This window comes from Charadrius vociferus, unplaced genomic scaffold (genome assembly GCF_000708025.1).
Source record: "Charadrius vociferus isolate BGI_N301 unplaced genomic scaffold, ASM70802v2 scaffold326, whole genome shotgun sequence".
NCBI lineage: Eukaryota > Metazoa > Chordata > Aves > Charadriiformes > Charadriidae > Charadrius > Charadrius vociferus.
The window spans coordinates 1,468,564-1,483,352 of NW_009649062.1; the positions used below are offsets into that span (position 1 = coordinate 1,468,564).

The window sequence follows — 14,789 nt, forward strand, 5'->3', positions numbered from 1 at the left end:
ACAAGGACACGATGTCAATTTGCCATGCAGTTTGTTCTTAAGAGCTCTGTTAGAGGCTATTGATAGCAACAAGTCTAATTAGTTTTTGTAAATAAACGTTACTGAAAAAATCCAACCATGCAACCAGTATCCAAAAATATATTAAAAAAAAGAAATCATGAGGGTAATAACAGCGAATTTGCTAACATATGCTTCAGGCCTACATAATAAAGAATCACACTCTGATATTTCAGTTTTGTGTGAGGCTTAACTGCTCTGCAATTTAGCGATGTGGTGAGTGCTACTGGCTGTAATTAGAGGCTTCAGGTGACGGCCATTTATTATTTTAGAGGGTGTTTTTTATAAAAAAAACTTAAGCAGGCACAATCATTCAAGTTAATTTTTACAGGAGTGTAATTTTTTTTTAACCTTTCTTCTATTTTAAGTGATAATTTCACTTGCCTCAAGTCACTCACAGTTAAATGGCCCTCAAGAAAGAAAAATCCCCGTGTAGAAGATGAGGTAAAAAAATTGGTGTCTTGTAACCTCAGCGTGCCAGAATATATTTTATTACATTAATATTGGACCAAGGGAAAATATATAAGGACACAGAGAGTATCTGTAGATGGCTCTTGTGGATCAGGACGAATGGTCACAATACAGATTTGCGATGGAAGAGCACTGTTTTGCTCTGTTCACGGCAGCCTTTTCCTGTGGGCAGAGGGTGGCTGCTCCTTTGCCTTCTCGCGCTGCTACGGTTGGGTCAGACGCTGCTCCTTCTCCAAGCGTGTGTGGGAAGGGACGCAGCCAGCGCAGAGCCGGCAGACCCTGGGCAGGGGAGTCCCCACATCTCAGAGGCGCTGGAGGAAAAAAACCTCTTCCTAGGGACACATGGGGGACCTTGAAAAGTTTCTTGCTACCCAAGAAGCCACTAAAGAATGGCTGGATGACAGCGGGCCTGAAGAACACAACCTTGATGAAGGAAGGTTGATTTCAAACCCTTTATTCTGCCTCTTCCAGATCTGATTTTTCTCTACTACAATTCGTTTCTGTCTGTATTCTAATAGAGCCTCAAAGCCTTAAGGGTGGTTTTAGGATGCTCAATTAGAGGGAAAAGGGGCTCCATCAGCTCACTCTATCATATTACACTGAGATAACTATGATAGTGATAGAGTCCTCATTTATAAGTTGCAAAAATTAATAAGTAAACCCCTTAATTACTGTGACTTTCTAGACAGTTGAGGGAGAGCCCATTGAGGGAGATTTCATAGCATGTTGAAGTGAAAATGCACAATGTTAATTCGGCAACAGACCAACAAGTCAAATCAAACATAACTACCTCTCACCACTTCTGTGTTTAAAACCAGAGTCATTACATCAGGATAATATTTTGCCTTTCTTACCCTCAAAGTAAAGTGTGGCACCCAGGTGCCAAAACACTGGGAAATGGAGTCAGCTACATGACTCGCATGCTGTGAGGTGGGATGCTGTGAAGGTCTGAGCCACCAAAGAAATGCAATTATCATCCAGGAAATTCACTGCCTGTCTGGTCTTATTGCTGTTATATGGCTGAAATTACTTAACAAGAAAGGGAAGGAAGGTCAGAAATGCCTGCCATTTATTGGATGCTACTGACCAGTGCATGAGATATCATTAAGAGTCAATCAAAAAACCTTGAATTAGAGTCTAGCTTTCTACAGCTATCCTTATTAACCTCAGAAGAATCATGCTGTGTATAATCATATCTTGCTGGTGGTAAAGAGAGCATGGTCTACTTGCTCCCAGACCAGATGCCCTTTGACAAACTATGTGTTCATTTCCCCACATGCCACTTCTGTTCAGAGCAACCATGTGAAGCGCAGAGTTCGAGCAGAGCCTCCATCAGAGAGGCAGAGGGATAACCACATGAGGATGCTCCTTGGTATGAACAATGTCGTTGTCGAGGCTCTGTCTATACATCCTAAATTGAGACACTTTTTTTTTTTGCCTTTCACTATAAGGGTACGGGGGGATGTATGTAAAAGAAGCTCAAGCAAAGTGATTCAAAATATGAATGTACAGCCAGCTTGGACAAATTAACTTCCTTTTCCCCCCATATAAAGGATGGAAAAAAAACCCCACAAACTTTTTTTTTTTTTAAAAGTAAAACCTGTCTGTGTATTTCATACTTCTCATATCTCCTGGGTACTCAGCAGAGGTCAAATGAACTGCAGGCATGGCTGAAACTTCCACTGACTGAGAAACGTGCTTATCTTGCAGTCTCTATTATACCTCTCCAGGTCCCCAAATACCACCTAGGAACCTGCTCGGCTTTGCCTTATCTAGATAATCAGAACCACTGTTTATAATGGGCTACCTGCTCTGTAGTGCAGGAACAATTTTCCCTGTGGTTTAAGATAAGCAGCGTTTTCTGTACCAGTATTAAAATGGACTAAAACATTCTTTGTCTTTAGAATCTCAATAGCCAGAATTACACGTGCTCCGCATCGCAGTAGCCATGTGTTTGGGAAAGACATTGTTATACAGAAGCCTGTCAAAGCAGAAAGTACCATTTCTGCTTAGGCCTTAGAAGTAGAAGATACGCTAACTCTATTATAAACTACCTCCAATATTGAAAGTGGCAGTTGGGTGACAGCTCAACAGAGTCAGAGACGGCTCGGTGCAGGAAACTGCTATCTGTACAGTGATGAGACAAATGGAACATCATGGGCTTAATTTTCCTGAATCTGTACTTTCTGGCAAGAGTTCTGACAGTCATAAAAAACTTAGGCTTATCCTAAAATAAAATAAAATTCTAAAAAAACACCCACAAACAATTATCTTGGTTCAGACCACATTACATAGTAAAGCTTTAGCGCCTGCTTCTGCAAAATCAGACCAGAAATTAAGGTTCAAGAAACTACCATACGATTAATAACATCTCCCTCCAAAGACTTCATATCATAACTTCCTAGAGACAACATAAACTGTGAAAATAAAATAAACACTAAAAGAAGTCGCTTATTACTGTAGGCTAGAAAACAGGAACTGGGATACAGAGTGAATGAAATAGTGAAAATTACACCTGCTGTGTTCAAATTTGATCTTGAGAGCCACTACCATGCCAAAAAAAGAAATAATCTCTGAATCTGCATTACAACTGTGGGCACGATACATCATGCCAAATCCATTCTCAGCACCAGCCAGCCAAAATCAAATGACAAAGTCTCCTTTCTTAAGGAATATTCAATCCCATTCATTAAAAAAAAAAAAAAAGCCTGTGCAGGTCTTGCTGGGCTGAGAGCCTTAGGTATCCACATACTCCCATTGCAAGCCGCAGAACAGAAACAGAGTTTTATACATCACATGAGGGTGGACCTTCACTCGGTTTTTCTCTTTTATCTGAGAAGAGCTGAAGGATCCACATAAACGACACTGAAGCCGAGTGCTCTAATAAATTCTCCAAGATCTAATCCTGATCCTATCTGCTGCACCTATGATAACACAGGATGTTTTTCCCTTCAACATTCAGAAATCTGAGCAGAATGGAAAAGATGTCAAAGGTTGTTTATCAAAGTCACCATATCTGGTTCAAAAATAGCGAGTGGTGCTGCCTATGGAAGGTGATCCTCCAGGAGCATCATTGCGATAAGTAAATGCCAGCTTTTAACGGAAGGGTTTGACTTCAGAAAACCCATTCTCCATCTTTTTCCGGAAAAGGCAAGTGAAAAAAAGTGCAAAATAACAACAGGTAATTGTTTGTAGGAAACAGTTACAGGGGTGCGTCTGGTAGCTTTCCACACTAAATTTAACCTCTCTGTCTCACTCTTGTTCTCCAAGCAAAGAAAATCTTTAATAATCCTTCAGCCCCGCAGGTTAAGGTAAGCTGCAAGCTGACACAGAAACTGAAATGGTGAGCTACGGAGGGATCCGAAATACCTTAAATCTCCAGAATACTTGTCACCACAAGACAAGCAGATCACAGGTTACCAAACTTCCAGGTTTGTTGCAGAATCTCACCCATGGCTGTGAAGAAACTACCTTTTCATCCGCCCTGCTCTGAGCACTCAGACCAGCGCGCAGCTCCGGGAAGCCATGGCTCTATCAAGCCAAACGTTAAATATCTGCCCTCAAGCAACAGTTTAAGTAAAGCCTTTCATCTCCTCTTATTCCATCTGTTTGCGTAGCTGCGAGCTCCAGGAACCCGAACGGCGAGATCTCCATTCTCTCTGCTTGATCTCAATGCAGAGGGAGTTCTCGCTCTCGCAGCTGCAGTGCCGCCTCTTTCTCTCGCAGTGAGCAGGGAGGAGCGGAGGGCGGCGGAGGCGGCTGTTCGCCGGGGCCCTTCTATCCCAGGGTGCCATTTTATTAACTTCTCCTCTTCTTTCACATGCCGTATAATCAGCTCCACATCACAGCATTCACGGCAGACTCGGAGGCAGTGAATATTTCCGCTGAGGCTGTATAAGCGCTCTCAGATGGCTCAAAACCTGCGTGTCCTATAACTGTTCTGAGCAGCTTCCAGAACAACACAATGAACTTTTGGGGGATTGTGTTGTCCCTCCCCCTCCCCCCCCTTTATTTTTTAAATTTATTTTAAAACAAAAGGGTATTATGCAGTGCTGTAGAACTAACGGGCTTTACAGGTGATTGTACAATTTCAACACCCCGAGTATACTGCTTTGTTTCTGAATTTTCTCTAGCCCTGAACTGTCTCCTGTTGCTCTCCCAGCAGTATTTGCAAACCATTTTTTCCTGAATGGGATTAGATTCAAACTGCAGATCTAATGAACACATATAAAATTGACACTACTTTTCCGTAAGGCGAGTTTTGAAATCAACTTAGACTGATGCAAAACCTTGTCTGGATATTCCTAACTGGTCGCTTGCACTGACTTAGCTCAAGTCAAATTCATTAAGCTAAATTGATGTAAACTCAGGCTAAATGCATTCCAGAGCATCCAGAAAAGATTTTGTCCCTGTTTGGATAAAGAAATTTAAAAACTGATTTCATCAAAAAGATGTGATTTATCATGGTAAACACTGATCTTGAGAATACACATCGGGAAAGGTATTTTGTTCATGAAGTGGTAATGGTGAAATGGTTTTATTTTTCACTGGTAATGCAGGACAACACCATTCAGGGGTGTGCAATACGCAAGGGAAATAGAAGGGGAAGAAGTAGAAGAAAACAACATTTTATCACAGATGAACAGTAATCTTATTCCCACCTCAGCTTTCTTTAACCACTTGACTGACTTCTGGTGGTTCCAGTGGAACCAGGTGTATACTAAAATCACTGGTAATTTGCTTGTCAGAACTGAAGAGTATGAAAACCAAACAAGACTGTAGCTGAATAGTAAGAGGCTTCCACACCAGTAGCACACACCAAGCACCAGTGATAACCTAACTGGTGAAAAGGAGTTCCATGTTTATATTCATTTATATTCAGCAGGCATGTACAACTAACCCAAATCTCAACTTGGTAGGGGTATGTTATGCCCTATGCTCAAGATGAAAAACGCCAAAACCTGAAAGCTAAACATAACAGACAACTATGCTCACCCAGGCTGATTAAAACAGGGGCTTTAAAAATGTTTATTTAATATATTAAAACACTTGCTGTCAACACCTTTCACGCTATGTGCTTGAATATCCTCGATTAGGGTTTGTGCAGCTGTGGTTCTCATACTGAATTAATTTTGTAAATTGTGGTGAGATGATAGAAGTTTTCCAGCTGTGTAATCATTAATTAACTTGGCTGCATTTGAGTGGCTCCAACCCATGCTTATCTGTGAAATACTCAACTTAGATAAAACATCACCTCTGCCTTCTGCTTGGTGTTTCTTACAGAATGAAAACTTTTTTCCTTTTTCTTTAAAAAACAAAAAAAAGGGAAAGGGCTGCAGGATGATTTGGTAGATTAACTGTTTGCCTTTCCCATACTTTTACAATTGTCACAGACAGGGGATGCTTTGGATTTTAAGGGTTTAGGAAGAGTGCCTTTCTCTTGCTACGTGCTTATACAATGCTAGTAACAAAAGAGCTCTAGCTTGTGGCTGTAATGTAAAGTATAAAAACAGCTTTTCAGGCTTTTCCAGAAAATTCATGTAGACAGGATACTGAAGACCTGTAGCAGAAGTGAACCAGAGGAGATTTAACTGGTCACTACCCAACTCCAACTTCTTGGGCAGTGCATACTTTGTGTATTGTTATTTGCACTTGAGAAGAGCTGCCCAGTGTCTTGTCTAGGGCCCCCAATTCTAAAGGCGTCCTCTACTCGGCAACGTATTTACATCTTACTAAAACAAATATGACCCGTTCCTTAATGGAAAAAAATTAGTCAGAGCTGGATGCTGAGAGCTGTGCTACTTTATGCCCCTAAATTTATGAGAGTTAGTCAGGAGAAGCTCGGCACATTGTATTTCCTTTCAAATAAATTTGCAGTAACTTATGCCCTCATCTATTTTCTTTTTCTGGAAGTCAAAGCATATGCTATGGAACAGGAGCCATGGAGGCAAACAAGTAGGTTAAGGACTTAAATTGCAAAATAAATTGCAGTCAGAACCATTTATTTCATTATTCTTCTCCATCGTAGCACGATGATAGGAGATTAGATGTTGCAAAGGGACTTTCTGGAAGTACTCACATTTGCAACTTTCTGGTCAGAATTAGAATGGAGCAAGAGACTGAACTCTCTCTGAGTGCCTTGACATCTCTAACTACAGTCTTCTTGAAAAGCTCATTTACATCTAATTAAGCATTACTGTTTTGTTACCTTACTCAAAGACCGTTCCTTCCGCCTCTACTAGGAAAGTGTCAGTCAAATGTTCCATAATGATCCTGCCAAAGGTGGACATTTTGTCAGCAGCAATTACTGTCTGTCTCACTTTCCTCTAATAAGGTATGACTCTTCACCAGCTTGTGATTAGGCACAATAGGCAATATTTATAGTTTGTGAGTGTTGTTAAGCCACGGTGATGTACGAGCAAGGACGCCAAATCAATATATGTACGACTTAACTTCAGATAATTGTGAAGTCTGTGATAAGGTCAGGGTTTATTTATGCATGAGAATGTTCATTAACTTAGTTTTGATTCAGATGGTACTTCAAAAGAAACTAGAATTACATTTCAGAGGAAGCTTAAGTCCTGGATTTAAATAGTATACAACTTGTATTTAAAAAAAAAAAAAAAGTAACATCACTATGAGCATGGAAAGAAGAAATGTAATTTTAAAATCTTCAGACATCGGTAAGAAAATAATAACATGCACAGGGACTGGCAAAAAAGGAATCTTCTAGTTTAGAAAAGTATTAACCTAAAAGATATTCTTAATTCCCTTTGAAGATGTTGTTAAGAATGTGCTTAACTTTTTGCCTACTTGGGGAATCTCATCAGCAGGTTGCTAAATCATTTCTGCATAGGAGCCCACTGGAGCGACGAACAGTTAATTTAAAGAGGTATGATTCCTAGAACAAGTCAAGTCATAATGAGAAGAGCTGCTCACTCACACAAACTATCTAAATTCATTAATCTACAGTGGATCTCTCTGTTATTAAAACAAATTATCATGATTCTTCTGTTTTCCTTGCTGGCACCTTCAATGTATAGATTCACATGCTGAACAACCTCGCATAGGGCACCCAAAAAGACCAGAGATATTTTCCAGATACTTTCCTTTGCAACTCAGGAATATACTGCCAAATTCAACTCAAATGCACCAACTTTCTTTTTATTTCTTCTGAAAATTATTTAAGTTAAAGGTTTCTCATTAATTATGGGATTTTAAGCCTTTACCTGAGAGGACATTCCATGGCATGGATAAAGGATTGCTTTGTCATCCTCTTCCGCTCCCTGATCCAAGCAGTAGCCACTAGCTTTGCTGTTACGTACCTACAACCGGATCAAAAAGAAAACAGTTGTGTTAGAAATTAATCTATGAAGCAAGTCCAATACGGCTAAATTTTAGCCACACTACAGCTATTGAAACAACTAGTATGTAAAACTCTTCTCCGAGAAACACATGCTTACGCTCCAGATACGACAGGATGCCAACAGTGAATTTGCTCCAGGAAAAGGCATTATTTGGACAACCTGCTGTCTTTCCAGACCGTGGGTCAGAGTTATATTTTCAGCGATTACTCAAGGATCAAACCCCCATAAAATTCACTCTAAGAAACCTAGGCCAAATTTTGCTCCAAATTACCCTTGTGTAAATATAAATTTTGAACCTAGATGTTGAGAATGTGACTTCAGCAAACAGCACAGAGACGACCCAGGACTGGGGTTGGATGTGGCACCCTTTTGTTTGCCCCTCTTGCTTACATAAAAACACAAAAAGCACGTGAAAAAAAATTTATTTGAATTGAGAATATAGTATATGGTTATATACTGAAGTGACATAAAGAACATTTCTGTGAAAGCATACAGCAGTGATGAGCAGTGTTGGAAGGCTTTCAATATATTTAGACTGTGGGTTCAGAGATCCAATGAAATAAAAAATCCATGTTCCTCCCCAGACAAGAAGAATTTACAAGTCTATAGAACTGGGCTGGAGCCCTTGTGAAATTCTAGGCCTTTCTTTCTGTTCAGGCTACAAGTATTACACACATATTTTGGACATAGAAAAATCTTACAGGTATCTTAAACAAGAAGTTATTTAGATGGATATCTTGAAACAGTCAACGGGTCAGTTTTGGTTTAGACTGTGAAGAAGTTATACGGCCACCCCTGTAATATAGAGATAGCTGCTGCATGAGGTGTCGGAAAAATCAGTAAATAATCCTTCATATTATAGTGTAGGAGCATAAGAGGGAATCTGATTGGGTAAGGGAGCTCACCAACAGTTAAATTTCAGGTGGTTTATTTTATGACTTGGGTACTATAAAGGCTAAAGAAGATGAAGACAGTTTTATGACACAGCTTTAAAAAATGTGAATTGAGTCACTAGGAAACATATTTTTACTACTGTTTCAATCTGTTTCACATCTACTCAATACATTTCTTTTCCTTTAAACTCACTAAAATCCAGACATCTTTTCCTCCAGGAAAATAACCAGAAGAGAAAGTATTTAATAACAAGCTTGATGTCATTTAGGATGAAGCCTCTAGTTTTTTCATTACGGGTGTGTAAGATTGAAAGGGAACTATGCCAGTTTATACTTGCTAAATAGCTTGTGTGGCTCCATTTTATTATACATGTTAATGAATTAGATACTTGCATCACTAAACTTCCTGTTCGACTCAAGAACCCTCTACGCGACCACTCAACAGAAACAAACTTCTTTTTAGAGCCCAGCTTGCTAACCGTCTGCTATAATTGACACAACATTGGCAGTACTGCCAATGTTCTTCGCAGTTAACAGCCTTCTCAGAGCTGACAGTTACTAATAGCTCCTGTTGAATTTACTAAATGTCTTTCCTCAGTTACTGCCAGCGATAGTTATATTAGGATGCAAAGTGGTATTATGCAATAAAACTTGCACTTTGTATCAATATCTGAAGCGCCTGACTTATTTTTATATGAAGCCAATCAAATGGAACAAAAAGGAAGATCGTCCATTTAGTTGTCTCCTGTGAAAATATATTGCCTTTGGATTTAATTGTAGTTCAAGTAGACAATTAGAACAGAAACTTAAAGACATTATGCGGCAGGAGAGCTCCTAGAACTTCGCCCCGGTTCACAGTCCTAAGCGACAGCAGTCTGTATATTACAGGCACGTAATACAGATTTAAAGAGTTACAGAGGGCACGTCTGACTTCTTTAAAGATTGGGGTCAAGCGTATGCGGGAGTTTTGATTGTTCACAGAAGAGCAAGAAATGATGCAGACAGCTGAGGTGAACCAAAACGTCTACACATTCTAACACGTTTGGATCCAGCATTTTATTAGGGTTAAGTAACCTATCCGCTCAGCTACCTCCGAGTAGGTGTTCCAAGGTCTTACTCCATACCGGTACACAAGTGAAAATGAAAATACAGAGTCCGAGTGCAAAGCAGCAAAATTGTTTTTCCTCGAATGACTTTTTCACGATGAGATGAAGACCTGCCAAAGGGTAGCCTCACCTCATAATCTGAACAAGGCTATGTTGCTTTTTATCTTGAGGATGGAGGATTGCAAAAATGAATTAATAAAGTGAACATAATCCTTCAAGTAGTTTGGCAAAACCCAAAAAAGGGGTGGTTCTTTAAATAAAAAAGATTGTGCAAACTCAGCTGTTCTCATTAACTGTAATTATTTTAGCTCTCTTGACTGCTGATGTTTTCTTGATGACGTCTGCGGCATCACATTTGGCAAAACAATTACCTCAAATTTATGTACTGAGAGATGCTCTATTTTAAAATGAATGCCAAGGAGGTTGCGTATCCTCGTTAGTGATAATGATTTCATCTGGTATACTCCAATGAGAGGGACAATGGTTGTCAAAGCCACACATCTTAGTGTTGATTAAAACCAGGGGAGGGCATTTCTGTTGCTACTACTGTGCTGACTTGAAATTGCTCTGTACATGCTGGTACCCACCACTAAGATGAAAGGGCTGCTCTAACGCAGCCGTGATGTATTTTCAAAGACATACAGTACCTCTCCATAAGTGACTGTATTATTATAAACCCTCATTTCAGGATAGACATTCTCCAAGTACCACTTAAAACTCCGGCACTGCAGTCGCTGTCGTAGAGCTATTCTTTCAGAAACGTCTCCAAAGTCAACTCCAGGGTTCTACAAAGCAGAAAAATAAAGAAATCTCACTGCATTGACTTTATGGTTGTTTTCTTTACTGAAACCAAATTGGAGTTCATTTTGTGCACCAAGCTGTATTTCCCCTCTCTTCTTTCTCTTTTGTAAGTAGCAGCTCATCAAACAGCTGTTGTTGAGAGCAGACAATAAATATTAATGGCAGTCAGCGGAAAAAGAAGGATAACGAACAGGCAGAAAACAAACATAAATCAAAATAATAAGAATACAATAAGAATGTTGTTACTTACAGCAATTGTAAATGTTTGCAATCAAACCTGAACTTTCAGATTCGTTAGGAATTTAGGCGGTAATTCTGATCTAAGATATGGCAGCTTGATCGTGGTTTACTCTAGTAACAGCCTTGGGTATTCACTAATGTAAATGAGATCAGAACAGACTTGTTAAAACTTCAAAGCAGAGCTGCTCAAAAAGTCATTAAGCTCCATTGAACATTTGCATAGAGCAGCATTCAGTTTTTACTGGAACTGGAGCTCATTTGCAGACCTGACCCATAAAATGCAGTTAAACTCAAAACCTTCTTTATAATTTTACTTCAGAATTGAATTCGCATTTGAATACAAATCCCATGAAAAACACGGGCTGGAAGAGTCACATCAATACGATCAAGCCCAGCCATTTAAAAAATGCCAGATCCTGAGTTAGTGTCTGTTGATTTAAATCATTGTAAATCATCACAGTTCGACATTAAGACGGTAAGAGTTACCTCATCTAAAAATCTTTCCTGACACTGTATGAATCAAGTGGACTGAAACTGGGGAGTTTTGCATGGATCTGTCTTAAGTGCCTTGTACATTTCCTCCAGAAAGATTTCTGTACGTTCTACAAATAATGCCTAACGCAGGGTTACAAGACAGCAGCAAATCTTAGCTCAGGGTTTATTAGAACCCCCAACAGATGCCTAGTTTTCAGGAGAGAATACAACTGTAATACTGAACAGGTTTTTCTATTTGCCACATAAAGAGTTTGCTGTGCTTACTGCTGCTTGCTGATGCGCACTTTGTCATGAGCTCTCTATGCAGCATCCATTCAAATGAATGTTAATTTACGTACTACTTCAGGCTACATGGAAGGAGAGCAATTCTTGGAGGCACTCACTACAATAAATCATTCAGTGTAAGATTCCTTTCTCATGAAAATTGTTGAGGAACAGATCATAAGCAGAGGAATACCAAATATTTGGTTAACTAAAATAAAGCTATGCCGATGACCTGCTGCTGAAGGCTATAGGAACGCGATCTTGCAGACGTGTCCAAAGACGATCTGCTAAGCAAGATACGCATTATGCACAGATCCTCAATAACTTGGGAGCGAGTTGTGAAAGAGATGGTGCGAGTTACAAAAGGGTTAATTTGGATAGGTTTTGGTATGGGAGAAAACATGCATTTTACTTTCCTCGTTTTCACCCTGTTCTGAAATGAGGGCGCCCAGAGCCCTGTTTGCAGCGCCCTTTCTGCAGAACCCAAGAGGTGCAAATTAGGCAGCTATGAAAATCCTGTGCTGACTTCTGCATTACTTGCAGTCATCATGTGTGGGTTACAGTGTGATGGTACAAGAATGAGGTCTCCACAGAATTTAGTACGTGGACATACTCTTTTTTAATCACGCAGTAAGGTTTCTAGTTCCGCAGAAGGTTTTTCTTACGGTTTATAACAGCACGGTACTTCTTAGTCATCTAGATTGAATGCTACAGTGGAATAACTCTCTGAACACTATCACTAGCTTCCTTTTCCTGAGAGCTAATGGGGTTATTTTTACGATGCACATTTTATCAATCAATTTATTTTATAGAAAGAAAACTTTTATATTCAGTACTTCTGCTGATTTTATGTCTCTTAATGTAGATGTGCCTGTTGTTTTTTTTTTTTTTTTAAAGCACTGCTGTATAGCTCAGTGCAGAAAACTACATCAGTAAGTAATCTCAGAGAGATTAAAGGAAATTATGCTTTGGTGTAAATGCTTATTTAAATATCTTGTCTTTTCTTAGAATTCATTTGCAGATGGCATAGAGCAAACAAATTTACCAAGGTTAGTTTTTCATCTCCTATTTGAAACTGGCCATTTTATCAAATGGATGCAGACAGGGCCAAAATGCCCGTAAAAACTTCAATGGACACTGCTTTGTCTTCCTCCTACTACCTTGGAAATCTTGTATGGGAAAGAAGTTATGCAGTGTTGCCTTTCATTAAGGCAAGATAATTCTCTGCAATTGCCTCTTGTGCCAAAAGAAATCACCAAAACACATCTTCATAGAGACCTTGCTTAGAGAGTCCGATACTGAAGAGCAGACAGTGAAATTTGGACATGTGTGAACATCTGACATATTCAGACATCAGATGGAGAAGAATAAAACATTGCTCCATTAGGTATATGTATTTTCAAAACTACAACAGGAATAAACAAAAAAAGGTTTTTGATATATTACCTAGGTATCAAGGTACAAAGAGACATTTAGGACACAGACTAAATCCGATGGAGTCTTAGGCAAGACGCCTGTGACCTCGACAGACTCTAGGTCATAGCTGAATATTCACGAAGACACTGCTGGGTTGGCATATTTTCCTGTTCAACTAGGAACATTCCTGTTTCCATTTACTTCAATCAGCTTTGAACAAACCCCTCCTATAAGGGTTAACTAACCCACCATTACCTACAGAACAGAGTCCGCTTCCTCTCTGCTCGCCTTGTGCCTCTTCACATGAATAATTTGGATGCAAATACACTAAAGGATACAGCAGCAGTCAGCTTCCACCTGACTGGGATGTAACATATATGTCTTCTCTCCAAGAATTATGCTCAGCGGAGATGTAGCATGTGATATACTTACAGAATGAAGTGATAAATTGAACCTACAGTTTATCTAATATTTATATTACATGGATTCCTAGAGGCCCCCACATGCCATCTACAATTCATATGCACAGTAAGAAACAGAACGTGGCCACATTGCAACTCTCAGCCTGTAGACAAAGCTAGTTAATGTGTGATTCTTTTATTGCGTACTTTCTTTTTCATGCTGGTGAGGTCTACTGAGTCTCACGATGAATGATGATATTTATGGACATTCCTGTAGTCCTCACTACTGTAGCATATGAACACCTCAAAGTTTAATGGCAACCCAAATTAACGACGACTTCTGAGGAAGCGCATAAACCTGAAACGTCGTGCTCTAGTTAAATTATAAATCTGTGTCACCACTCCTGAGCACACAACAAAACTTACAGCGAGGAAGCAAGTTTACATGGCAGAACTCTGCGTATTGAGCACACAGCAGCATGAAAGCACTCTTCCCCCTGAGCTTAGCCCACTTCATATGATTGTACTAATATCCCGCACCTCCAAGAGCTAACGAGGAACAGCCATCCACGTTTCTGCCTCTGCTCAGGAGAGAGCGTGACCCGTACTTACTGCCATGGGGATGTTCCACGCCATGTAAACATGCGACTTGAAGTCATCCATCCAGACCTCCGCGGCCCGCAGGGCGTTGCGCTTTGCATAGTAATCGATGTCATTGTTGTAGGGTTTCTTCGTGCGTTCAATATGTGCCACGCGAGAACAGGGTAACACCTCCATGCTTCCTCCGCACTGCCAGACCTGCGAGAATTGGAGGAACAACAATGACATGATTTTTATTTTTTTGTTTGTTTCTTTTTAAGGTGCTTTTCCGATGCCATATGGAGTGTTCCCTACGTGGAGATGGGCACCATCAAACAGTTCAGAATGATCACCCGATTTACCTGCTCTGGGGGTGAAACCCCCCTCTCTCCACAGTAACTATGGATGAGTCGGAGGTGAATGCACCTGACTGTGTTGGGTACATAAGTTTAGGTGCCAGAAATACCCAAGTCCTTTCCCTTAATGTCACTGTTCTTGGAACCATTAGACAGAAGACAAATTATAAGGCGGTAACCTCTATCATAGGGATTAATTTAACCCAGCGCTTGTTACTGAAACTTCAACAAAATTCAGTTGTATCATCTGGCTGTGTTTGGCACTGTGTATGTGGGGGTTGCTCTATCAGCTCTCCAGATCAACTAACAAACTTTTAATAGTTTAAATGTGACTGCCAGAAAA

At 39.9% G+C, this 14,789-nt stretch overlaps 1 protein-coding gene across 1 annotated transcript in view; it reads right to left on the reverse strand.

Moving 5' to 3' along the window:
- The window catches only part of GALNT9 (polypeptide N-acetylgalactosaminyltransferase 9), a 155,486-nt gene that overhangs the window by 1,795 nt on the left and 138,902 nt on the right, over window positions 1-14,789 (reverse strand). Inside the window, exons 8-10 of the mRNA XM_009888139.1 lie at window positions 14,124-14,309; window positions 10,542-10,679; window positions 7,758-7,853 (exon numbers count right to left, since the gene is read on the reverse strand). Coding sequence (XP_009886441.1) covers window positions 7,758-7,853; window positions 10,542-10,679; window positions 14,124-14,309 — 420 coding nt within the window. The remainder of the gene's footprint in view (window positions 1-7,757; window positions 7,854-10,541; window positions 10,680-14,123; window positions 14,310-14,789) is intronic.